Here is a 24,122-nt window from a genome sequence, read left to right as displayed (position 1 = left end):
TACCCTGGGCCACTGGCTGCACACACGTCCATGCTGCACATGCCATTTCCAAGGGGAACACGCAGGCTGGGTGTCAGCACGCCACCATCCCTTCCTTTAGTCTCAGTGGAAAGCCAGACCCCAGGCTGTAGCCCCCTCGGTCCCAGACCAGAAGCTGCCATGACTGTGATGGCCACATCACCCAGCAGGGCAGCAGGGGTTGGGTCACAACGCCCACAAAGGGGGCGGGGCAGGCAGAGAGCTGCAAGAGAAAGAGGGAGGGTTTCAGGTATCAATTTGCCACAACTTCTCTCCCATTTAACACAGTGAAAATTCAGGGGTCCCGAGGTCATAAACCAGCAACCTCACATTGGCTTTATCTGGTGTCCAGGTAGTTGAACAATCTCTGTATTTTTTTAATTCACTGTCAGCATTTAAAAAATCAAGAGGCTACTGCTTAGAAATACCTTTTCTGGGGAAACCTCATCATCCAGATAGCCGGGGCCTGCATGTCCTCTAGAAGTGAGCAGCAGTGCCCCCCTGGGATGGCAGAGACAGGTGGCCCCAGTCCCCACCACCCCTAACTGTCTCCCAGACATCACGGCCTTGTGTAAGTTGCCCCTTATCATCATACTTGGGTGGTGGCTGCTCTTTTAGTGCAGTTGGGAGGAGAGATGTATTTGAGGCCAGTGTCTATTAAAACGTAGGGAGGCGGGTGGTATAGCTCAAGTGGTAGAGCGCATGCTTAGCACGCACGAGGTCCTGGGTTCAATCCCTGGTACCTCCTCTAAAAATAACTAATTACCTCCCCCCACCAAATAGGGAGAGGGGACAAAGGCAAATGAGCTGAATGTTTCAAGTAAAACTGAGGCGAGAAGTTTAAAACACTAAATATTTGTGCCAAGAATGCAGTTGGCTTGCTTCCCTGGTCCTGGCCACTGCTGCTTCCTCCCAGACTGTTCCCCAGAAGCGTCCGCTCTTCCTTCCCCAGGGTGGAGATACAGAACCGACAATGTGGCTTCCTGCTGGCCTCTCTGTGATCCCAGTGCTTCCTGGAAGTGCATCAGGGGAAAACGGGGACAAGGCCTAGCCCCCACCCAAGTCCACTGGGATGATGGGATTCTGGGCTGCAACTCCAAAAGAGCAAAGGCTTTGCTGGTCTTCCCAAGGGGTCTGACCCTCTGACGCAGGATGGTGGTGCAGAACAGGAGAAAAGTGCGCCCCGACCGCTTAGGCCTCTGTCCCGAGTGCTGTCCAGATGCACATTTAACTTTCTCATCTTCCTGGACTCTTCCACTTTGCAAAGTCCCAATCACTGTGGTTTGCTTTTGTTTTTTGAGAAGGTAGGAAATTTATATTACATCTATCTATCTATCTATCTATCTATCTATCTATCTAATTTCAACACAAATTCTAGCCCACATTTTGAGCTTAGGAAGAACCAGCCAACCCACTAATTAGTGGTATTAGCTAGAAACAGAAGGGAGGAGCCCTGTGTTTCCAAACTTCAGTGGCCCATTAGCAACTGTCACGATTGCTATATTATTTCACTTTGTTGTTTAAATCAACTCAGGCCTAACACTGGCCTTTACCCTAAGAAAAAAGAAATTAGTAAAACTCACGGCTTTGATGAGCTAGTGATACATTTAATGCATGAAAATAAATACATGACCATTAAAATTTTTAAATGTCCACCCCCATATCACCCAGATCCCTTTGTTCCCCGCTAGGTCTACATGCTGTGCCTGGGAAAATTCCCGAGGCCTCCAGACTCATCCTGAGCAGGAAGCTTGGCTTGAAGGGAGGGAGAAGGGTGAAGGTTGGCGATCACACCATTTATTCACACTTGGCGGCGAGACAATGTTGTGGGTGTGAAGGAGGAGGTGAGGGGGACCCTCCCCAAGGGACACCCCTGGTTGGCACTGACATGCTGTGTGACTACGACAGGACAGGAGGCAGGCATCTCAAGGGGCGGCCCTCAAATCCGCATCAGCAGAGAAAGCAGGGAGCAGTTAGAGGTCAGAGGGAGGCACTGCCCACCCTCGATGTCTGTCTCCATGAGCCGTGGGCTTCTCCCCTGCCTGCTGGTCTCCCCAGAGGCCTGCCCACCAGCACCATCCTCTGAAACCATGCCCCTCGCTGTGACGCCCATGGGCAGACCCGCAGAAAGGACCAAGAAACTCATTTCCAAGGGGGCTTTGGTTTCTGGGTGGCCCCGCCTCGTCGGGGGGTAACTGGCACTGAAACACTGACTGAATGAGCCCTGGGAGTCACCAGGGGGCTTCGGAAGGTCACCCCCGACGGGGAAGGCCTGGGATCCCGAGGCCCATTTGTGCGGGGGGTACCGGTGGGCGGGCGACCTGCGCTGGGGGCATTAAGGTGGGTGAGGGAATGGGAACGTTCCCGCCCCAGAGGGCGTGGAGACTCTAACCCATCCACCGACAACCTCCGGGAGTCTGCTGCCATCCTGGGCTCTGTCTTCGCGGGACCAGTTGGGTGAATGGCTCGTACTGGGGTCTCCCTGGGGTGGGGCGAGTGGCTGCCCCTAGGGGTAGCTGGGGGTGTCCAGAAGAGGGCATGGAGCTTTGCAGCATCCCCCTTCGCCATCCATGGGGCCTCCCAGCTGGCACCCTCGGGTCGGGAGCCAAAGAGTGACTCATCGCAGTAAGAAGGAGTGTGTCTGATCAGTCTGGCAAAGGGAAGAGAGACAGTGAGCTGGGGGAATAAACCCTAAAAACCTTGCCCGCCCCCACTCCCTGCCAGGCACCTGCAGCAGCACAGGGTTGCCTGTAGATCCCAGAAGTCCGTCTCCCAGCCTGGCACGCACAGTGAGGCCACAGCCCTCGTGTACCACTACCCCCATCTCTGCTATTTTTCCCCTGCCAAGCATCCAATCCCACCCCCCATTCCCTGGCATGCGCCCCAGGCCAGGCCAATTTGCATATTCCATCCTCCTGACCATACTGATTGGCCCGGGAATAACAACATGACCCATTCTGCCCAATGAGAGCCTGTCTTAGGATCTTTGCTAAAACTGCTAGGAGAGAAATGTTTTTCTTCCACCTAGCCCTGAAAAACTGGCATGCTGTGAGGGCAAAACAGCTGGTGACCCTCCTACCTGGACTTGTAGGGGAAAGCTGCACTAAAATGGAGACAGAACCCCAATGAGATTTTGAGTCCCCGTTACATGAGCCCCAAATGCCCTTTTTCTGCTGAAGCCAGTTTAGGTAAGTCTTTTCGTCACTTTCAACCAAAATCTCAATATAACCTCAGTCTTTAGAGCTTTCACTTTTTCCTTTGACCCACTACTTTCCCCTTTTCCTAGTGACCTTGTCAGCTGCACCCTCTGTTGTCACGTGGCCTTTCTGACTAGACTTGAAACTGCACAGCCCAGCTCCTGGCACATAGGGAAAGCTCAGTTTGAACTTCTGTGATAAAGCTGACCTGGCCTCACCACCAGAGCACCTTTCATGTACAGGCCCAGGACTTAGCATGTCACTTGTGTTACCTCATTATTTCTCACAACATCTCCAGGAGGAAGACTATGATAGGCCCATTTTACAGACAAGAAAACTGAGGCACAAGGAGGGTCAGGCCCCCAATCAAGAAGGAGGATACAGACAAGATGCAAATGCAGCCGCTCCCCTCCCTGCAGCCCTCAAGGACCCAAGATCTTGATCACTAAATCATATTTACGCGCCTCTCACCTTTGATTAGATTCATTCAGCAATTTTTTAAAAATTATGAGGAGTCAGGTCCAGTTTTTGACCAGTACTAAAAGTGCTTCCACTCTCAAACTCCAAGTCTTTGAAAAGTCAACCTTTGCCACTTGATTTAACTGCTCAAGCCACGTCTGTTGATGCCCATGTCTGTCTGGTGCCAAAGTTTTAACTCAACAGCATCTCTACCTCTTATGCACCTTCTCACTTGACACCCTCTGCTTGTCAGCATCCAGCATAAAATTCCATCCTCCAGGAGAACGTGAGATTGACTGTTAACCTCCCTTGTCATGGACATCATACTTCTGTTAATGCAGCCCACCTTGGTATCAGTGTTTTCAGGCACGTTGTAGGTGTCAGTGCTGCTAATGTCAACCTGACCCTGCCTTGTGTTCCACGGGACTTGTCCAGTGTGTCTCCCTCAACCTGACATAGCAGTGGGGTCTTGCTTTCATCTTGCTGACTTTAATCTTAAATATGCACCATTCCCATTCTCAACTAATGTGCCTCTTGGCTCAGAATGGATCCTAAATATGATGGGCTAGTTGTTACAGACTGCATTGTGTCCTCCCAAAATTCATGTTGAATTTTAAAGAGGTAATTTAAGGTTAGATGAGGCCATAAGGGTGGGGCCCTAATCCAATAGGATCCGAGTCCTTCTAAGAAGAGGAAGAGGAACCAGGAGTGTACATCCTCACAGAGAAAAGTCCATGTTGAGGACACAGTGAATCTATCTGCAAGCCAAAGAAAGGATTCAGGAGAAACCAACCCTGCTGGCATCTTGACCTTGGACTTCAAGCCTCCAGAACTGTGAAAAAATAAGTTTCTGTTGTTTAAGCCCCCAAGTCTACGGTATTTTGTTATAACAGCCCTGATTAATACACTAATCTCTGTCTTTGTTCAAACAAACCACTGATGACAAAAAATATGACAGAGCCCTTTGGCCCACCACTGGACACCTCCCTCCTGGCTAATAATCCAAATAATTTAATTCTAATTTACAACCACAACCGTAAGTATTAGATTCTGTTTTTCTAACTTGTTCATGAAAATGCAGCAAGAACCGTTTTCAAAGTGACTTGCTGAAATTTGGAATCACCACATCTATGTTATTTCATGAATCAATCATGTTAATAATCTTATGCAAATTGCTGTGTGATCTTGGGCAAATCACCTGACCCCTCCGGGCCTTAAGAAGCCCAGTCTATGACATTTGGGGATGGGGACATCACAATTGTCATCGCTACCATTTATTGTGACCTTCCTAAGTGTCAGGTTACCCTGCCAAGTACATGTCTCATCTCATATAATCCTCTCAACAATCCTACTAGGTTCCACCTTCCACTGTGAGGAAACTGTGGCTCAGAGAGGTCAAAGTGCTTGCCCAAGGTCACACAGCATGTGACCAGCAGGGCATCTCCCCGTCCTGTTACCTGTATTTGTTCTTCTTCCTTGGTGTGAGGGTCGGGATGCTGCCCCTGCAGGAGGTGGTCTCACAGCTCCCGCTAGCCCCTGAGGCCCCTGTAGCCAGTCCTCTGGTTCTGCTGGCTTTCTCCACCCAGGGTGGGTCAAAATCTGGTGGTGCAGGCCGGGTGCCTGCAGGGCTGCCAAATAAAGTCTCATCCACATACGATGGCCTAACCTTGACCCGGCAGCTGCCCCGGCAGCGCTGCTGAAGGTGGAGGGTCTGCATCCCACTGATGGCCAGCTCCATGGGCGTCTTCATGCTGCCCATGGTCCCCAGTGACAGCAGGTGTGCTTTGCCCACCAGGCCCTGCCTCCAGGGCTCCCTGTAAAAAGGGGTCAGGGTGGCAACCATCTGTCATCAGCAAAGACTGGCAATCTCTTCAGTCCCCCTCCCTGTGGCAAAAGGATCTTGTTCTCCTTCAGCCAGTCCTCCTCAAAGGGAAGCTGCCAACCCCAGGGGACATTTCAGAAATATGTTTGACCTTTTTTTAGTTGTTAATGATGGGGACAAAGGTGCCACTGGCAAATATGTAATGTATAAGTATGCATTCCTAGCATACAATGAGTGCTCAGTAAATATTTATAAAATGCTAGAGGGGGATGAAGAGATTTTGCTCATTTCGTCACCAAGCAGAAAACAAACCATGGTGGGAGGAGGGAGACAGGGCAGGTTCCCATATCCTGTTCATATTTATGGGGCAAAAAAAAAAAAAACAAAAAGCAACCAGTATCAATCCCATGCCTACCTGGTGCAAAGAACTTTACAAGCATTGTCTCATTTAATCGTCTCAAGAGTCCTGTGAAGTAGCTTCCATTATGTCCATTCTACAGATGACAAAACCGAGGCTTCAAACGGCGAAATCACAAGCGGAAGTCCCACCTATAAAGCTAAAACAGTGGAAGCGGAAGTTGAACCTGATAGGAGTCTAGAGCTTATGCACTTAACCATTTTACTACGGGGGAATCACGCCCAGCTCCACACCACCCCGCCTCCCGCGCATTGTCCCACATTCCTCGATCAATGTCCCGTCCCAGTTCACGCCCGAGGTCCCGCATTCTTGAGTTATTTTCCTACCTGAGCATCTTGGCTCACGGACGTCGGCCGCAACCCTCAGCGCCCCCTCCCCTCAGGTCTGGACTTCTCTGAGGGGACCCTCGGGCCCCTGTGGCACGCGGTACATCCGAGTTCTGCAGCTTGGAATCCCCGGGACCAGGGAACCCCAGCCTGGGGCACCGCGCGGACGGACTCCACAGGAGCAGCCAGGCCCTAGCGACGTGTGCTCGGCGCGCTCATTAAGCAGCAACCAGCGAGCGGCAGGTGGGGCGGGGCGGCCAGAACCATTAGTTCCGGGGAGGGGGGCTTCGGGGTCTTGTTCCGGATGCCCTGAAATTCCTCAAAGCCTCGGAGAGGAGCCCTCTGCGCCAGTCAGGGGAGTTGTACGCGTGTATGCTGTGGGCCAATCCTCCGGAGGCTGCACAAGAGGGGCAACGGCGTCCCCCCCTGCCCCGGCCGCGCCGTTGGTACGTCCCCGCAGACTCCGCCCCCTCTCGTTTCCCTGCGCCGGGGCCCGCATGGCGGCCGGCACGCGCCCGGCGGCCGCACCGCGGTCCAGAGCTGCCATGGCCCAGTGGAGGAAGAAGAAGGGGCTCCGGAAGCGCCGGGGCACGGCCTCCCAGTCCCGCAGCAGCGACTCGGAGGACGGCGAGTTTGAGATCCAGGCGGAAGATGACGCCCGGGCCCAGAAGGTAGGAGCGTGGGGCTCGGACACACGTCGGAGCCCGAGTCCCGGCTTCGCGCAGCGCCCCACAGCCTCAGTTTCCCCAGCTGGGGAGTGGGCACGGTTGAGTGTGGGGAGAGGTCGGTTGCCGGGTGGTCGGGGCTGGACGGCCGGCCTGAGCACGTGTCTCGGGGCCCGGCACTCTCGGGATCCAGAGGACCGAAGCTCCTGTGTTCAGGGGCTGGGGCCTGCGGGCGGGCCTCCCTGGCCGGCTCTTGGTCTCTCGCTTCTCATTGGCTACTTCTTGGCCAAGGGGGCAGGTCCCACTTCCCATTCGTCCAATGAAAAGTGCGAATGCTGAAGCTCTGACTTTGAGAGTTTCGGGGATTCTTGGGAGGTTGAATTGTCGAGAAGGCTGCACCTTGTGCTTTTGGACAGTGATGCCCCCAACCTCTGGGAAACTAACAATAAAACTTGCTTTTATGAGTCGCTTACTATGTGCCAGTCTGCTTGTTAAGATCTTTACAAGCCTTGTCATTTAATCCCCCCAACAGCCCTGTGAGCTAAGTGCTGTCATCCTCATTTTCCAGAGGAGGAAACAGAGACCTAGAAGGGTAAAGGAACCTGACCAAGAACTCACCGCTTGTGAGCGGGAGAACCAGGATTCAAATCCGGGCCCTGTGCTGATTTCACCACTGAGTGCCAACTGTATACAGATGAGAGGAGGGCAAGTGTGAGCGCCAAGGGGGCCAAAGAGCTGTAGCCCTTTATTTCTCACAGCTTTATGCTTAGCCGGTGCCTGGCACAGAGTAGGTTCTGGGTAAGTAGATGAATGAGTGGGCAGTTACATGAACCGGCATCTATACTCCGAGACAGGGACCAGATGGGGACCTTATCCCACCCCAGCTGAGCCTCTGTCCGGCACACAGTAGGTGTTCTATAAAGGCGCAGCCCCATGTTGAAAGGTGACCCAACCTTGTACTGGTTGTGGGACATGGGAGAAGTTGCTGAACCTCTCTGTGCCTCAGTTTCCACATGCATAGAAAGCAGATGATTATGTGTGCCTCAAAAACTGTGAAAAAGATCGAATGACAGTGTTCATACTTTCTACTTGTCATAAAATATTGCTGGGGCACCAGTGTGTTCCAGCCTCTTTGTCAATCATGTGTCTAGAGCAAGGGTTGGCAAACTTTCCCTGTAAAGAACCAAGTGGTAAATATTTTAGGCTTTGCGGGACCAAAAAAGGTCACTGTCTTCTTTGTTTGATTTTTTTACAATCTTTTAAAATTTAGAAACCATTCTTAGCTCAAGGACTGTACAAAAAAGGTGCAGCTCTGACCTAGAGGGTTGTAGTGGACCATAGAGGGTCACAGAGGAAAGAACAGACTCTGAAACCAGGGTTCAAATGCCTCACTGGCTGTGTGACTTTGGCAAGTCACTTCGCCTCTCTGTGCTTCAGCTTCTTTCCATGTAAAGTAGAGTAAATAATAGTACCTACTTCACAGGGCTGTTCTGAGGATTAAGTGGGTTAACTTATATGAACGCTCAGCCCAGCACCTGGCTTATAGTAACTATCACGTGAGTTTTAGACATTATTATGAATGAGTGCTTTATATATGTTATTTCTGAGAGGAAGGGGACAGCCCTGTGGTCCAAGAAGGCTCCCAGGAGGAGGTGTCTGGGTTTGATTGAGCTGTGCTAGGACACCTGGATGGGCAGAGAGGAAGCCAGGCACCAGAGAGACCAGGACTGGTGAGGGATGATGTGTCAGAAAGGGGATGGGGGTGGGGCAGGGCAGATTGGAAAAGTCTAGTACCTGCCACATAGTAGATATTTTGATTGGCTCCCTAAAGTTTTGAGGGCTTTGAATGACAGGCCAGGATGATGATGATGATAATGACACCAGCATCTGGACGCTGCGCTCAGCTTTATACTTAGTCCCTTTTCAGTCTTCACAACACCCCGTGAGGCATTCGCTCTTGTCATCCCCATTTTCCAGATGTGGAAACACAGGCTCTGGGAGATGAAGTCCCTGGCCTGAGGTCTCACAGCTGGTGAGTGACAGAGTTGGGATTGAAATGCAGACAATCTCTCTGCAGAGCCCCACTCGCTGACCCTCTGCCCTGTCCTGGTCCCATCAAAGGAGAGACCTTTAGCAGAGAAGTCATGTGATCTGGCAATGGCGTCATCACCTTGGATGGGGCAGGGGGAGACTGGCGGCAGGACAGTCCCCCTCCCTGCCCCCTGTGGTCTGACTGTGCCTAGGGTGATGCTGGCTCCCTGTTCCTCCCAGCTGGGACCCGGCAGACCCCTCCCCACCTTCCCCACCTCGGAATGCACCTCAGACGTGGAGCTGGACACACGGGAGCTGGTGCGAGCCCAGAACAAGAAGAAGAAGAAGTCGGGAGGCTTCCAGTCCATGGGTGGGTAAGCCAGGCATCCAGGGAGTTCGGGGGAGGAGCAGCAGGGGGTCACACACCCTCCGAGCTCTGCTCTGGGCCCGGCACTGTGGGAGGTGTTGGGTGGATGGAGGAAGCATTTTCCTCATAGGAGCCACCGGCCTGACACAACAAGGGAACAGTTAGCGCCAAGACTTGGGGCAATATTGGTGCAGGAACAGGCAGAGATGTCCCGCGATTGAGTGGCACCACAGAGTGGCATTTCAGAGCTGAAGGGAAGAGCTGAGATAGTTGGGTGGGATCAGGACATCTGGGCAGCAGAAGGAAAGCTGAACTCTTTCTTGGCTCTTTACAAATCAGCAGCATCTGGAGCAAGGCTTTAAAGATCAAGATGAATATTTTTATAATCTGAGAAAGGAAAAGAGGGCTTTCTAAGTGTGACCTGAGCACGGTTTCATTTGACTTTTTTTCTAATCGGACACGCGTATGCCAAAGACCATTGGAGACTAAATTAAATGCTATAGTAGGAATACATTTGCCACTATGGGACAGACAAAGGGTTAATATCTGTAACATACAAAGAGCTTTTACAAATCAGTAAGAAGAAGACAGACACCCTGGTGGAGAATTGGGCAAGGAAAATAGTCAACTGACAAAAGAAATCTAGGCAGTCAATTAATATATTCTAGACATACTGGAATTCATCAAAAATCAAAGGAAAAACAAAAACATATACCTGTGGATGGTTTTTGCCTTTCTGAATCCCTAAGATGAACGGCTGACCACGGAGCAGTGGAAACCATAGTGCCTTTCTGTCTCCGGCCTCCCACCATCCTCCCATCTCCACAAGCCCAGGTCACATCGAGGTTCCTCCTGCCCTGCTTGCCCATAGTACCGCGTGCCTCAGTTGTCAGCACCATGCCCGCAACCATCACCATCCCTTGTCACATAACACACTCTTTCTTATAATTATAAAAAGCTTCAAATGTATAAAAAAATAGAAAATGGTGAGTCTCCACAATACCCATCACCAGCTTCAGCAGTTTTAACCTGGTCAGCAGTTGATCTTGTTCTCTCCGCATCATCCCTGAGGGTTCTGAGGCAAATGCCAGGCATCCCCTCCTGTTAGCCCTGAGTACTTCCCACATGGCTCCAGGAGATGCAGGACCTGGCCACGCCGAAAACAAACACAGTTCCTCCGTATCATCCAAGACCCCGTCAGCGTTCAGACCCCCCCCATCATGTCACAGCACTGAGAGTGTGGAATCCCAGTGACGTTCATACCCCACGATCAGTAGATTTGTCTTTTAAGTCTCCATGAATCTGTCAGCTTTGCTCTGTCACTTTTCTCTTTTTCCTTGCTGTTCATTCATTGACAATAGAGTCATTTGTCCTGTGTAGTTTTCTGTCACGTGTCATAGGGGCTCCTCCAGCCCCCTGGCCATTCCTGTGTCGTTCCCAGGCTTGAGCTACCCGGTGTTCAAAGGCATCATGAAGAAAGGCTACAAGGTTCCAACGCCCATCCAGAGGAAGGTACGGGCCGGGAGGCGATGCGCATTGGGAGGGTGACCAGCCTGGCCCTCCTGTCTGGCCTCTTGACATCCACCCCTCGTCCCCACCGTCATATCCATCGTCCCCTCTTACTCTGGCTAAAGCCCCATGAGCCTGCCCATTTCACAGGTGGAAAAAATCAGGCCCAGCAGAGCAGAAGCTCCACCCTGGATCTCTCTGCCACTCACACTGCCCACTGCCGAGTTGCAGCCTGGGCAGCTCGCAGACGCCCCATTATCACCTGGGCCTCATGGTTGTTGTGCTGAAACATTTAGTTTAGAGGGAGACAACATTTCCGTGGGGCCCTGAGAAGGACTAGACAGGGACATAGAGTCAGGCTTAACCTGAAGAAGGATGTAGGAACAGTGGGGAGAGTTGGGAGTCACAGGCTGCTCATCTCTGGAGGTGTGCAGATAGGCTTTGGCAAGAATAGGATCAGGGCTGGGAGGCAGGCCGGCCCCCTTCACTGAGCTGCCCTGGTTCTCCCAGGCCCCGGGGACCTGCCTCTCTGGGTCACATGGTGCTTGGGTGCAGGAGGTGACCACGCCCCTCCCCCCAACCCATTCCTCCACAGACCATCCCGGTGATCCTGGATGGCAAGGACGTGGTGGCCATGGCCCGGACGGGCAGCGGCAAGACGGCCTGTTTCCTCATCCCCATGTTCGAGCGGCTCAAGACCCACAGCGCCCAGACTGGGGCCCGCGCCCTCGTCCTCTCCCCTACCCGAGAGCTGGCCCTGCAGACCATGAAGTTCACCAAGGAGGTGTGTCTGGCGGGGGACTGAGCCAGCGCCACGCAGGGAGGCCTGAGTCAGCTTCCATCACCATCTCAATCTCTCTCTCTCTGTTTGCACAGCTTGGCAAGTTCACTGGCCTCAAGACTGCCCTGATCCTCGGCGGGGACAAGTAAGTGCCCGTCGCCTGAGCTGCTGCCCGCCCCCCCACGCAAGCCCACCCCGTGTCTCCAGGGGGCGTCAGATTGACTAAGCCCACGCTTATTAATAACAACAAGTCTCCACACGTTCTTAAAAATGCTTTAGTTTGCTTGACTTGGGGCTGCTTTAAGTGCAATGCGCAAAAATCACAGAACGTTTGTAGTAGCTCAAATTTGCAAAATATTGTATTTTTCCTGATGTGCTTATACCATCCTTCTGAGGTAGCAGGCACCGCACCTCTTTTATAGATGAGCAGACTGAGGAAGTGGCGGGCCCAGAGAGCCACGCGGTGCTTTGATAATAGAGCTAAGATTAGAACCCCCGTACGCCCATCCCACAGTTTCTCCCTCAAAGGGCAGCCCCTTAATCTTCTCTCAGAATGTCACTGTCACCAATCACTCTTGATTCTGAGAGAGTGTTTTGCTTTTCAGGGTTCTTTTGTCTACATTATAATGTATTATCTCTATAGCTGTGATGGTCAGAAATGCCTCCCTGAGTTAGACCTGGCCCAGAATCGTGACTCCTACAGGTGACCCAGGGGCGATTCAGAGGAGAACTAAAGTTAGGGATGTGTGCTCAAACAGTTTGAGAACAAGGACACAGAGATCAAGGAAACCTGGTTCTAGGTGGAGCGGGCAGTTCCAGGGTTAGTTTTTAGGTGGCCTGTGGGTCAAAGGTGGTTTTGTTGCAATCCAGACAGAGCCAGTGAGATGAGTCCATCTCTTTGGGGAACTCTGTTGTATCAGTCCTTTTGTATGTTTGAACTTGTATCTCTTGTCAAGGCAGTGATTTTGCCTAGTATCTCAGCAATAGCCTTTCCCGGCTATTGCCAGTTCCAAGCCCGGGATCAGGGTGTGAAACTCACCTGGGTGTTTGGTGTTGGGAAGGGAGAGAGACAAAAGAGACCTGTTCTATCAAGCTGACACCCCCTCTTCTCCCTAGAATGGAAGACCAGTTTGCAGCCCTGCATGAGAATCCCGACATGTGAGTTTGTGGATTGGGGGTGATGCTCTGGGGCCCCTTCCCACATGGCCAGTGAGTGGCTGGGGCATGAGCGGAGGGCTGAGCTGGTGGCCCCGGCCCTGGGTGACCTGGCATGCACATCCACTTCCAGAATCATTGCTACCCCTGGGCGCTTGGTGCACGTGGCCGTGGAGATGAACCTGAAGCTCCAGGGTGTGGAGTACGTGGTATTCGATGAGGCCGACAGGTAAGGCTGCAGATGCCACCCGGGCACTTGTGTCAGGATTGGCCAGGAGGAAGCGCTCTGCCGGGAGAGATCTAGGTGGCCAAGACTGAAGCAGCGGTTCCCCAAGTGTGGGCCACAGATCGACTGTAGGCAATGCCAGAGCTGATGGGGCTCCCTGGACCAGCAGTTTTTATCTTGTATTACTTTTAGGAATATTGAAAAAAATAGTAAAACAACAAACCCACGATTTCAAAGAGATAAAAAGTAGCACAAGGTTGAGAGCACGGTGTGGAGCCAGACCCGGGTGGGATCAAATCCCAGTAAACTGTGAACTGGGACAAATCCCTGAGGGTCAGTGGGCCTTGGCAGCCTCAGCTACAAAGTGGGGACAAAATAGCAGGGACCTCACAGGGGTGCTCGAGGACTAGGAGAGCTGGTATTTATAAAGTGCTTAGAACCGTGCCTGGCCCAGAGGGATGGCTGCTGCTGTTGAAGTTGTAGGAAAACTGAGAGCAGACCCAGGATTTCAAGGTCATTATTGCTTGGGAGGAGGTTGTCAAGTAGAGAAAAAGTGGGCTGAATTAAGGAACCTTATGAAGCAAACACCAGTCCTCGTGGCAGGAAGTGTGATGGGGGCAAGGATGACAGGTTTGGAACTCACCAGAATGGAAGCTCTTGTCCTGACCCGGTCCTGCCCTCCACCCTCCCAGGCTCTTTGAAATGGGGTTCGCAGAGCAGCTGCAGGAGATCATCGGCCGCCTCCCCGGGGGCCACCAGACAGTCCTGTTCTCCGCCACGCTGCCCAAGTTGTTGGTGGAGTTCGCCCGGGCCGGTGAGGGAGCCGGGGGAGCGGGGCTGGTGGCTGGGACTCGTGGGGGCGAGGGTGGGGCAGGGGGCGTCTTGTCCTTCAGCGACACCCCACCCATCCTCCTCCGTTGCCCACCGCAGGCCTCACGGAGCCCGTGCTCATCCGGTTAGACGTGGACGCCAAACTCAACGAGCAGCTCAAGGTGAGGCTCCGCGCCTGCCCCTTCCCCAGCCCACGGCCTGGACCCCCTGAGCCAACCCGAGCGGCCCCTCTCCCCGCAGACGTCCTTCTTCCTCGTGCGCGAGGACGCCAAGGCCGCCGTCCTGCTCCACCTTCTGCGCACCGTGGTGCGGCCCCAGGACCAGACCGTGGTGTTTGTGGCCACCAAGCACCACGCGGAGTATCTCAGTGAGGTGAGCGTGGGAGGGGATGGGCACGGACGGCTCCTCCCACCCCACCCCCCTCCCTCGCCCCCTTCATCTCTTGCTCGGAACTGCAGTTCTGCGTACGGCCGCCAGGGGACAGCACCGGAATGGCACTTGGGCCTGGCCAGGGCTCCGTGCTTTTATTACTCTTTTATACTTTTCATTATAAAAACTTTCAAATATCTACCAAAGCCAGAAAATACCATAATGAGCTTCCAGATACTCAGTTATCAACTCACGCCACCTTTGATTTATCTGATATTCATTTGCTCCTTCCAGGGTATTTTGAAATTATCCCAGCCATTCTAAATCCCAGCCATCCTATCATTTTTCTGTAGATTTTCAGTGTCGCATGTGCTTCAGCTTTTTAAAACTGAGCAATAGCCTGCGCACTGTAAGCTGTGTGAGGTCCCCTGATCTTACGTGAGCAGTTTGATGAGCTTTTCCACACGTGTACACCTGGACTCTGGTGGAGGAGGGGGTCCCCTAACCCCCAGGGCTGCCTGGGACCCCCCTGAGTTGGTGCAGCCACTGTCAGGACAGCCACACCTGGGTTCTGTTATTTGAAGACACAGTTCGCTGAGTTTCCCGTATTTAATACATGTTTGACATAACGGTGCTTCCTCCATGTAGTCACTGATGAATAAAACCAAAATAGCTATTTTTAAGGAGCAGTTAACACTTTCATGGTGCTTCCTGTATTCCGGGCCCCGTTCTCACCACTTTATGCGTATTAGCTCATTTAATCCTCATAGCAGAGCTACAGAGAGGGAACTGTTAATTCTCCCCCTTTCTGCAGACAGAGGAGCATGAAGGCACAGAGAGGTTAGGGAGCTGGGGCAAGGTCGCAGAGCTGGTTAGTGACAGTCAGGATGAGGCTTGTGTCCTGGGGCAGGGGGGCACGTGCAGCTTCCCTAAGGGAGTTACCTGTATGTGCCATCTTTTTTGGCATCCAAACAATCCTACAGAGAGGTGATAAGAGCCCCATTTATACTGATAAAGATACCGAACCAGGGTCACCCAGCTGAGCTGGGGTTCAAACTGAGGGTGCCCACCTCCAGAACCAATGTCATGGCACCCTTCCTCTCCTCACTGCCCAGCACACACCCCTTTCCCTCCCTCCTGTCTTCACTCTGAGCAGCTGCTGACGACCCAGCGAGTGAGCTGCGCCCACATCTACAGCGCCCTGGACCAGACGGCCCGCAAGATCAACCTGGCCAAGTTCACGCACGGCAAGTGCTCCGCCCTCATCGTGACGGACCTGGCAGCTCGGGGCTTGGACATCCCGCTGCTGGACAACGTCATCAACTACAGCTTCCCCGCCAAGGGCAAGCTCTTCCTGCACCGCGTGGGTAAGGAGCCTGGGGCTGGACGGGGCTTCAGCAGGGGCGGCTGGGATTAGAATCCCCCCCTCTTCACCATGGTCCCTCTTTGCCACTCTGGTACACAGCTGCCATTTTGGGGTGTCCTTTGCCACTGTGACATTCTTTTTTTAAACTATGATGAGATACACATAATATGAAGTTATCATTTTAACCACTTTTAGGTATAAGTTCAGTGGCATTAGGTACGTTCACATGGTTGTACAATCATCCATCTTCAAAGCATTTTTATCTTAACAAACTGAAACTGGTTAAAACCCTGTACCCAGTAAATGAATTCCTTATTCCCCCTCCCCCAGCCCCGGGTAAGTACCATTCTTTCTTTGTCTTCTTTTAACTCATAAATGTGTGGATTGTATTTACAAATATGGGTACACTAGATAAATGTGTGTGAGAGAGGCATCTGGCAGGCAGGTTCCTTTGAATTGTCCTGTATGTGATTGAACGTCGTTGACTCTGTAAATTCTGGCTGCCCGTGGCAGGCTGCCCATGGCTGCACCTTCGGGGTGCAAGGAGGGCCTCCACCTGGGTCTCCAGCCTCGGGTCTAGGGGGGCTCATCTCCCTGTTGGCCACTGCCTACTGTGCCCTGGTTTCCATCATTCTCGAAGGGCTGGCTCTGCATGTCCCTGGAGGCATCCTTAAAACCCCCAAAGGGACTTTCTCATGTGCTGTGTGACCAACAGTGGGAACCAGACCACCTCAAACGAGTCTTCCAAATGTGATGACACTTTGTTTTTGCAAGATGCAGAAACCAACCAAAGTGGAGTTGCTATACATGGATTTACCGAACACAAAATTAGAGTCACACTGGATGCTCTTTCCTGTAATCTTCTCCTGTCCTCTGTGTACATCATGCGTGTTTTTCGTTCACCATTTAAACATCATTCTATGACCAGGGCCAGCAAATTGTTTCTGTAAAGGATCAGATAAGAGCAGCCACAGACAGTATGTGAATGAAGGTGCATGTCTACCTGCCAATAAAACTTTATTTTATATACAAACAGGCCCGGGGAGGGGGCTGGATTTGGCCACAGGCCACAGTTTGCAGCCTGTTTCCTTAGCTAGGTGGTCATCAGCTAATTAATCCTCTGCCCTTAAGTCTTCCAAGTGGTTTCCAGTTTGGGGCTGTTCCAGGCAGAGCTGCAGTAGGGATCCCTGTGAGTGAATCTTTGCACCCTGGGTTGTTTCTCTGGGAAAAATCCCCCAAAGTAGGGATGCTGAGGACTTCTGATACTGATAAGGATCAGTGTCTTGTCTCTGTTTCTGCTCACCTCCCAGAGCACCATATGGGCTCACGCCGCCCCACACAGGTAGCCCCGGTGACGATCACTGTCCCTGCCCCTTTCGTAGGTGGGATACTGTTTGGCGAGGTGGGGCCGTGACCTGGCTCGCATCCTTAGGGCTGGGCAGGTGGGACTCGTGCTGGGCTGTGAGTCCTCTGCCTTTGCTCCATCCTGACCACCTCCTCCTGCAGGCCGCGTGGCCCGGGCTGGCCGAAGTGGCACGGCCTATTCCTTGGTGGCCCCAGACGAGATCCCCTACCTGCTGGACCTGCACCTGTTCCTGGGCCGCGCCCTCACCCTCGCCCGCCCCCATGAAGAGCCCTCAGGTGAGGGGAGGCTGGGAAGGGGCTGAGGTCCCCCCTGGAGTTCATGATGTAGAGGGGCAATGGTGGAGGTGGGCCAGACTGTCCTGGCTTTACGATTTAACCCCTGGGGAAGATCCCTATATTTTAAAGTCAGTAAGAGACAGTAAATATCTTAGGGTCTGCAGGTCATGTAATCCACAGCAGCCCCTCTCCTGCGCTCTCGTACAAAATTAGCCGCACAATGCAAAAATGAATTAATAGGTCTGTGTTCCATCAAACTGTGTTTATAAAAACAATAGGAGCTGGTTTGGTTTCTTTCGTGGGGGTTATTTCGTGGTTCAGGACCCAGAGCAGGGCTGGGGGGGAGGCGGGGCCTTAAGACATCTGATCTGGCTCCCCGCGGGCCGGCAGGCGCGGGCGGCCTGGATGGGGTGCTGGGCCGGGTGCCGCAGAGCGTGGTGGACGACGAGGACAGCGGCCTGCGGAGCACCCTGGAGGCGTCGCTGGAGCTGCGCGGCCTGTGCCGCGTGGCCGACAACGCCCAGCAGCAGTACGTGCGCTCACGGCCGGCGCCGTCCCCCGAGTCCATCAAGAGGGCCAAGGAGCTGGACCTCGCGGCGCTGGGGCTGCACCCCCTCTTCAGTGAGTCCTTGCACCGGGCGGGGGGCGGCGGGCCCTGCAGAACCCACCCCCGGCCTCACGCCTCCCTCCCCACCAGGCTCCCGCTTTGAGGAGAAGGAGCTGCAGCGGCTGACGCTGGTGGACCGCATCAAGCACTACCGCTCCCGGGCGGTGAGTCGGGGGTTGGGCCTGCGGGCCCACGGTGGCCCCTGTGGTGCAGGAACTCTGAGCTTCTGACCCCCAGCAGGACCCGAGCAGGGATTTTCTCAACCCGCAGCTCTGGCTGTGTCAGCTTCTCTAGAGCCGCCCCTTGCTCTGGAACCATCCCTGCTGGACCACAGCAGGTTTCCCACGTGGCAACCATTTCCTACCCCTTCCAGATGGGAAGACCGAGGCCCTGTTAGAGGCCTGAGGAGCTGGCTTTTCCTACCGTTAATCTCCTCCTGACTCCCATCAGGGGCCCCATCATGTGCCCAAAAGCAGGAAAGACCTGCCTGCCAGCATCAAGAAAAAGGAGCTGGGGCCTGTCATGGTTAAGAGCAGTGGTTTTGGAGCCAGTGAACCTGGGTTGAAATCTCAGATCTGGCTTGTCCCAGCTGTGTGACCTTGGGCAATTTACTTGCCCTCTCTGGGCCTCTCTTTGTAATTGTGAAAAGCAGATACTGAGCGGAAAGGAATTGGGAATAACGTTCCAGAGAGCACACCAAGCTGGGGAGGGGGTAGCTGGAGAGGAGGAGGCAAGGGGTGAAGGCCTTGGGTGTCCATCCACAGACCATCTTTGAGATCAGTGCCTCTAGCCGGGACCTCAGCAGCCAGGTGATGCGCGCCAAGCGGCAGAAGGACCGCAAGGCCATCGCCAGCTTCCAGCAGGGGCGGCAGGAGCGGCAGGAGCGGCAGGAGCGCCTGGCCGGCCCAGTCCTGAGCCTACCGGCACCAGCACCGCAGGAGGAGCAGCTTGAGAAGGAAGAGGAGACGGTGGGAGAGAGCGTAGAGGTACAGCGCCCACCCTGGGGACCTTGGTGTCTGGCCTGGCGTTAGGGAAGGGATGGGTCAAGACCCACCCCCATGGGGCTGACCTCGGGGCTCTGAGCAGCCGCTGGGGTGGATGCAGTGTTTCCCGTCCCATCTCTGATGCTTGTGGAAATCAGTGACCCATCCTCAGCCTCCCCACTGCAGAATGGGGTCATGGTACTTGTCCACCATCCCTTGCCTGAAACCCTGGGGGCCAGATACATTGTAGGATTCAGAATCTTTACAGTGGGTAAGCTATGTATGATATGACACCTTCAGCACAGTCTGAGGTGTCACTGCTGTCAAATGTATGAGTTTCTGCAGCGAGACATGCAGGTCCCCACACTAAGAGGGCAGACACAGCTTCTCATTGGCTCAGGTCGGCTTTTGCCACCACGTGAATTTCAGGAAAGTTCGTTTTCAGAATGCTGTGGACAAGGATGGTGCAGCCAAGTGACTGCATTGCCTGGTCCTGGGCCCGCTGGGCAGATTTAGGGCAGCACGTGGAGGATTCCCATAGGCCTAGTGTTTGCTGTGACAGTGTCATCATCACCACCTTCAATCTCAGCCTGAAATCCTGGGCAGGTGGAAAGGGGCAGAGCAGGGACTGTTAGCAGTGAGGACGTGACACAGGTAGGGTCAAGCACTGGGCCTTCGTGGCATAAGGCAGGGGTGGGGGACCAGAGTGTCCTCTTCACCTGGTGGGTAGAGTCCTGGGCCTGTTCATCCTCCAGTACATCCCTCTTACATCTGATTAGGACAGAGGGTTCAGTAGGCAAAAATGCACTTGAAAACCCCTGGACTTGTCCATGTCGTATAGAGCAAGGCCAGTCCCAGAGAGGGACAGAACCTTGCCTTGGTCACATGGCCTGGGGGACCGAGCTGGGACTGGAATGGGGCTCTTGCCCTGGTCAGCACCCTGCCCTCCTGCACCCCCGCCTGTCCTGCCCCTGCTGGTGCTTGAGGCAAGGACTTGCTACGTGTGCAAGAGGAAACAGAGGATCTAAATGGCAATGCCAAGCTTTCAAAGTCCCAGAAGCCCCTGGCCCTCAACCCCAGCTGGTGGGTAGGGAGGCCAGGTCCACTGTCCAGGGGCTGCAGGTGTGACCCGGGGCCTCGGTCTCTGCCAGGACGTCTTCACAGAGGTTGTGGGCCGGAAGCGCCAGCAACCAGGACCTGCCCGGGGAGCCAAGAGGCGGAGGGAGGAGGCCCGGCAGCGGGACCAGGCGTTCTACGTCCCCTACCGGCCCAAGGACTTCGACAGCGAACGGGGGTGAGTGGCCACTGGTCCCAGGGTGGGGTGGGTGGGCTTGATCCCTCACCAACCCCATGGTGTCTCTGCACCCCCTCTCTGCAGCCTGAGCATCAGTGGGGATGGGGGCGCCTTCGAACAGCAGGTGGCTGGTGCTGTCCTGGACCTGATGGGGGACGAAGCCCAGAACCTGACCAGGGGCCGGCAGCAGCTCAAGTGGTGAGTGAGCCAGTGGGCTTGCCCCTGCCATGCCCACCTGTCTGTCACTTAGTCCTCACAAGCAGCGTATGACCCCCCGACTGTCCTGATTCTGGTTTGATCCCTTAGATCAGGAATTATGACATCCCCACCCCTCATTTGATTCGGCACAGCATAAATTAATGACTCCCCGGTCCTGTCCCCGTGTGGTCACACATGACAGGGATCTTGACCCCATCTGTCCTTTTGGGTACCTAGTCTTTCTAGACCTGGCTCATGACCCTTTTGCCTATTTGGACTATCTTTCTGGAGAAACGATGTGGCTCAACCTAGAGTCACAGAGCCAGGTGGTGGCAAAGCAGGGATCGGGAGCCCCCAGGGTCCCCTGTCCTTGATCCAGGTCCCCTGACCCCTTCTGCCTTTTGAGACCTGGGCTGCCAGACAGATGAGGAGGGGCAGAGAACAGGCCTTTATGGAGCACCTGCTGCCTGCTGGACGTGGGTGTGCTGCATTCCTTGAATCCAACAACCCAGTGAGAGGGTCAAGGGAAACAGGCCCCGAGGGCAAGCGGGCCACCTCCCTCCCCTGCACACCTCCTAACTCCTTCTCCTGCAGGGACCGGAAGAAGAAGCGGTTTGTGGGACAGTCGGGACAGGAGGACAAGAAAAAGATCAAGACGGAGAGTGGCCGCTATATCAGCAGCTCCTACAAGCGGGACCTGTATCCGGAAAGGCGGGGCCATAGAGGGCGGGGCCGAGCTGTACCTTTGCACTTCCTATTGTGGATGGAGGGCGGGGTCAGGGAGGGGCGTGGTCTAGCATCTCAACCATCCCAGCTCCTATAGGTGGGGGCGAAAGGGGGCGGGGTCGAGGGGATTGAACCAGCACACCCGCTATAGGAACAGCCTGTATCTTGATGGGTAAGGGGGGGGTGCCTGCTCCCAGCCAGAGGGCATCAAGATGCTGCACGCAGCCTCCTTAATGCAGACTCCTAGCTACCAAAAGTGGAAACAGAAACAGAAAATTGATGATCGTGACTCAGAAGAGGAAGGGGCATCGGACCGGCGAGGCCCAGAGCGAAGAGGTGGGAAGCGTGGCCGAGGGCAAGGTGAGAGCCGGGGTAGGACTGTCCTTAAAACGCAGGTTGGCAAATAGTACATTTGGTCATTTTGAGGACCTGGTCCTCTTGATCTGGCCTGGGTCCCTCAGCTGGTGACTGGCTATGGTGGGATTTGAACCTGGCTCTGCTGCCAGAGCTTGTGCTTAACCACCATGGCCTGGGCCAACTGCCGTGAGTGCCAGCACCTTGGTCAGTCCCTCATGGCAGAGGGGCGCCTTGGGGGTGGTGATGATCGTGACCTTTGACATGCTGTGAGGGGAGGAGGTGGAGCCTGGCCCCTTCCCACTGCTCCCCCACCCTGGGGCCGAGCACCAACTGTCAGAGAAGGGTTCCCACTTGCTGTGTGGGGACAGGTTCTGCTGGACCCTCACCATATGTGACCTGGGGGCAAGAAGCCTGAGAGTGCCCGTCTTTTCAGGCGAGGAAACGAGGGACTCTCAAGGGCAGTGACTGGTCCTGGGTCACCTGGCTGCCCGCCGCCTCCACCCAGGGCCTCCCCTATGGAGAGGGGAGCTTGGACCATGTTCTGGGTCTCTCTTTTGGGGGTGCCTCAGCCCTGCTTACCTCCCCTAGGCCTGCAGGGCTGCTCACTGCCTCCTCAGTGTCCGAGTCTGCATCCTTCAGCCTGGGGCCTGCTCCCTGTCAGGGTTCTGGGGGCCCCTCCTGTCCACCTCACCCAGGGCCTCCTTTGCTCTCTGCACCTTCCCCTCAGTCTCTGTCGGCATTTCTTCTTCTCTAACAGAGATGCCTCCTCCATTTCTGTCTCAAGCTCTCCCTGTTTCTGTCTTTGATTTTCTCCGATGCATTCTCTCTCATCCTGTGGGTCTCTTTGTCTCCGGGTCTGTGTTTCTTTCCATCTCTGACTCTGTGTCTCTGTCCTTTTTTCTCTCTTCATTCTCTTTGTCTGTCTTTTTCCTTGTCTCTGTCTTTCTGTATCTCTCTCTCCATCTTCTCTCCCATTGTTTCTGTTGCTTTCTCTCTGCACACACACATGCACGCGTTTGCATGCGTGCACGCGCACACACACATACACACACACACCTCCCAGTCTCTGTCTCTCCCTACTCTGTCTCTGTGGATGTGCCCTTGCCTCCCTGGGGCCCTTCACCCCTCTCTCCTCAGCTCTGGATTGGGCCTTGGGTAGAGCAGGCCGCTGTTGTGGGCTCGCTGGGCCTGGCGTGGTGAGGGTGGCCTGTGAGCTTCAGGAAAAAGCAGCTCTTCTCCCCCTGTATTTTGTCCTTGCTGGGGGTGATGGGTCCTTGTCAGGTGCCCCGGCCCCAGTAAAGACATGAGGGCCGCCTTAATGATCATCTGTGTGGGAGCCATGCGAAAGTCACTGCCATGGGGGAGGAGAAGCTGGGCCTGGGGGGAGGGGAGCACAGAAGAGGAGGGGCACAGGGCTTAGTGGGGAGCCAAGGGCAGGCTGTAAAGTGCCCTCCCAGAGACCTGGGAGAGCAAGCGGGGCAGGGCCGCTGACCTCTGCCGCTTTGCTGGGTGACCTTAGACAAGTCCCTTCCCCTCTCTTGCCTTCTCTGATTTCTCTCCTGCCAAAGGAAGGTTAAGCTCCAGCCTGTTTTCATCTAAAAGGCTAGAGCATGCAGTCCACAGAGACAGAGGCTGGATTCTGCCTGGGTCCCCAGTGCCCGGCATAGGGGAGGCGCTCAGAAACCTTTGCTGAATGATTTGTAATTGTAATAGTTACACGTAGGAGGCCCTTACTGTGGACTCGGCCTTGTTGTGAGCACCGCACACATAGTAACTCACTTACTCCTCACTAGGACCTGTGAGGCAGGTGCTATTATTCATAATTCACAGGAGGGGAAACAGGCACAGAAGAGTAAAGAGGCTTGCCCAGGGGCCAAGAGGTCACACTGGGATTTGAACTCCGGCAGTTTAGGCTGGAGGATCCATGCTACTGTCGACTGGACTATTTAAGCTTTACTAAGCCATTACTATGTGTCGGCTGCTGGGACCGCAGCAATGAATGCAGATTGTAAGGGGTGGGGGAGCAAGCTGGAGGCTTTTGGGAGGAGGAGACATTGGGATTCGGCCCCAAAGGCCAAGCTCCCTGAATCCCTGTCCTGGCAGGTGTGTCCCAGCCCCGCGCCGCCAGCGCCACCGGAGGCCGCGTGCGCTCAGAGCTCAAGACCAAGCAGCAGATCCTGAAGCAGCGGCGCCGAGCCCAGAAGCTGCGCTTCCTGCAACGCGGGGGCCTCAAGCAGCTCTCTGCCCGCAACAGGCGCCGCGCCCAGGAGCTGCAGCAGGGCGCCTTCGGCCGGGGTGCCCACTCCAAGAAGGGCAAGATGCGGAAGAGGATGTAAGGAAGGTGGCCCAGCCCCATGGTTCCTCGCTTGGTCTGAGTGTGGATGTCAGCACCGTTCCCCGTGTACCGCCGTGGTCCTGGCCCTATGCTGAGCGCTGGGGGGGTTGTCCCTGCAGGAGCCGTCATCCGTGCCAGGGAGTGTGGCCACAGAAGGGCAGCAGCCGCCTCTGCCTGAGACAGGGACATCTGAGCAGAATGTTGAAGGGTGCATAGGGGTTTGCCAGCAAGGCCAGGCAGGCCAAGACCTGAGTTGGCAACTCGGTTGCTGCTACTTCCATGTGTTCTGGTTTGGAGGTGGTGGCCACATGTGTCTCAGCCTGAGTGCTTGAGGCCCAGTGATGTATTTTTAATGTAATAAAACTTTATTGAGCACCTCCAGTGGACCAAGAGTACAGTCTACTCCAGGAGTGGAAGGGACAGGCCTGGGTACTAAGTCTC

General features: G+C 54.4%; 2 protein-coding genes across 2 annotated transcripts; one reads left to right on the top strand and one right to left on the bottom strand.

Annotated features, from left to right (window-relative positions):
• Window positions 1-1,595: 1,595 nt before the first annotated feature.
• Window positions 1,596-6,731, bottom strand: RITA1 (RBPJ interacting and tubulin associated 1). Its single transcript, XM_032472186.1, has 4 exons — window positions 6,241-6,731; window positions 5,912-6,053; window positions 5,132-5,488; window positions 1,596-2,668 (listed from the first exon to the last, which is right to left on the bottom strand). The coding sequence occupies exons 3-4, from the start codon at window positions 5,431-5,433 to the stop codon at window positions 2,161-2,163; spliced, it is 810 nt and encodes a 269-aa protein (XP_032328077.1). The 5' UTR covers window positions 5,434-5,488; window positions 5,912-6,053; window positions 6,241-6,731; the 3' UTR covers window positions 1,596-2,160.
• On the top strand, window positions 6,709-24,062 carry DDX54 (DEAD-box helicase 54). The gene is made up of 20 exons (XM_032472176.1): window positions 6,709-6,911; window positions 9,177-9,306; window positions 10,745-10,815; window positions 11,408-11,596; window positions 11,689-11,738; window positions 12,710-12,751; window positions 12,882-12,977; window positions 13,667-13,788; window positions 13,905-13,966; window positions 14,046-14,177; window positions 15,331-15,541; window positions 17,047-17,181; window positions 17,572-17,802; window positions 17,879-17,952; window positions 18,553-18,774; window positions 19,923-20,065; window positions 20,150-20,263; window positions 20,858-20,962; window positions 21,237-21,349; window positions 23,450-24,062. Exons 1-20 carry the CDS (start codon window positions 6,738-6,740, stop codon window positions 23,680-23,682), a joined length of 2,649 nt encoding a protein of 882 aa, XP_032328067.1. The 5' UTR covers window positions 6,709-6,737; the 3' UTR covers window positions 23,683-24,062.
• The last annotated feature ends 60 nt before the right edge of the window (window positions 24,063-24,122 follow it).

The sequence above is a fragment of the Camelus ferus genome, chromosome 32 (assembly GCF_009834535.1).
Source record: "Camelus ferus isolate YT-003-E chromosome 32, BCGSAC_Cfer_1.0, whole genome shotgun sequence".
Lineage (NCBI taxonomy): Eukaryota > Metazoa > Chordata > Mammalia > Artiodactyla > Camelidae > Camelus > Camelus ferus.
This window is presented reverse-complemented; position numbering and strand designations above follow the sequence as displayed.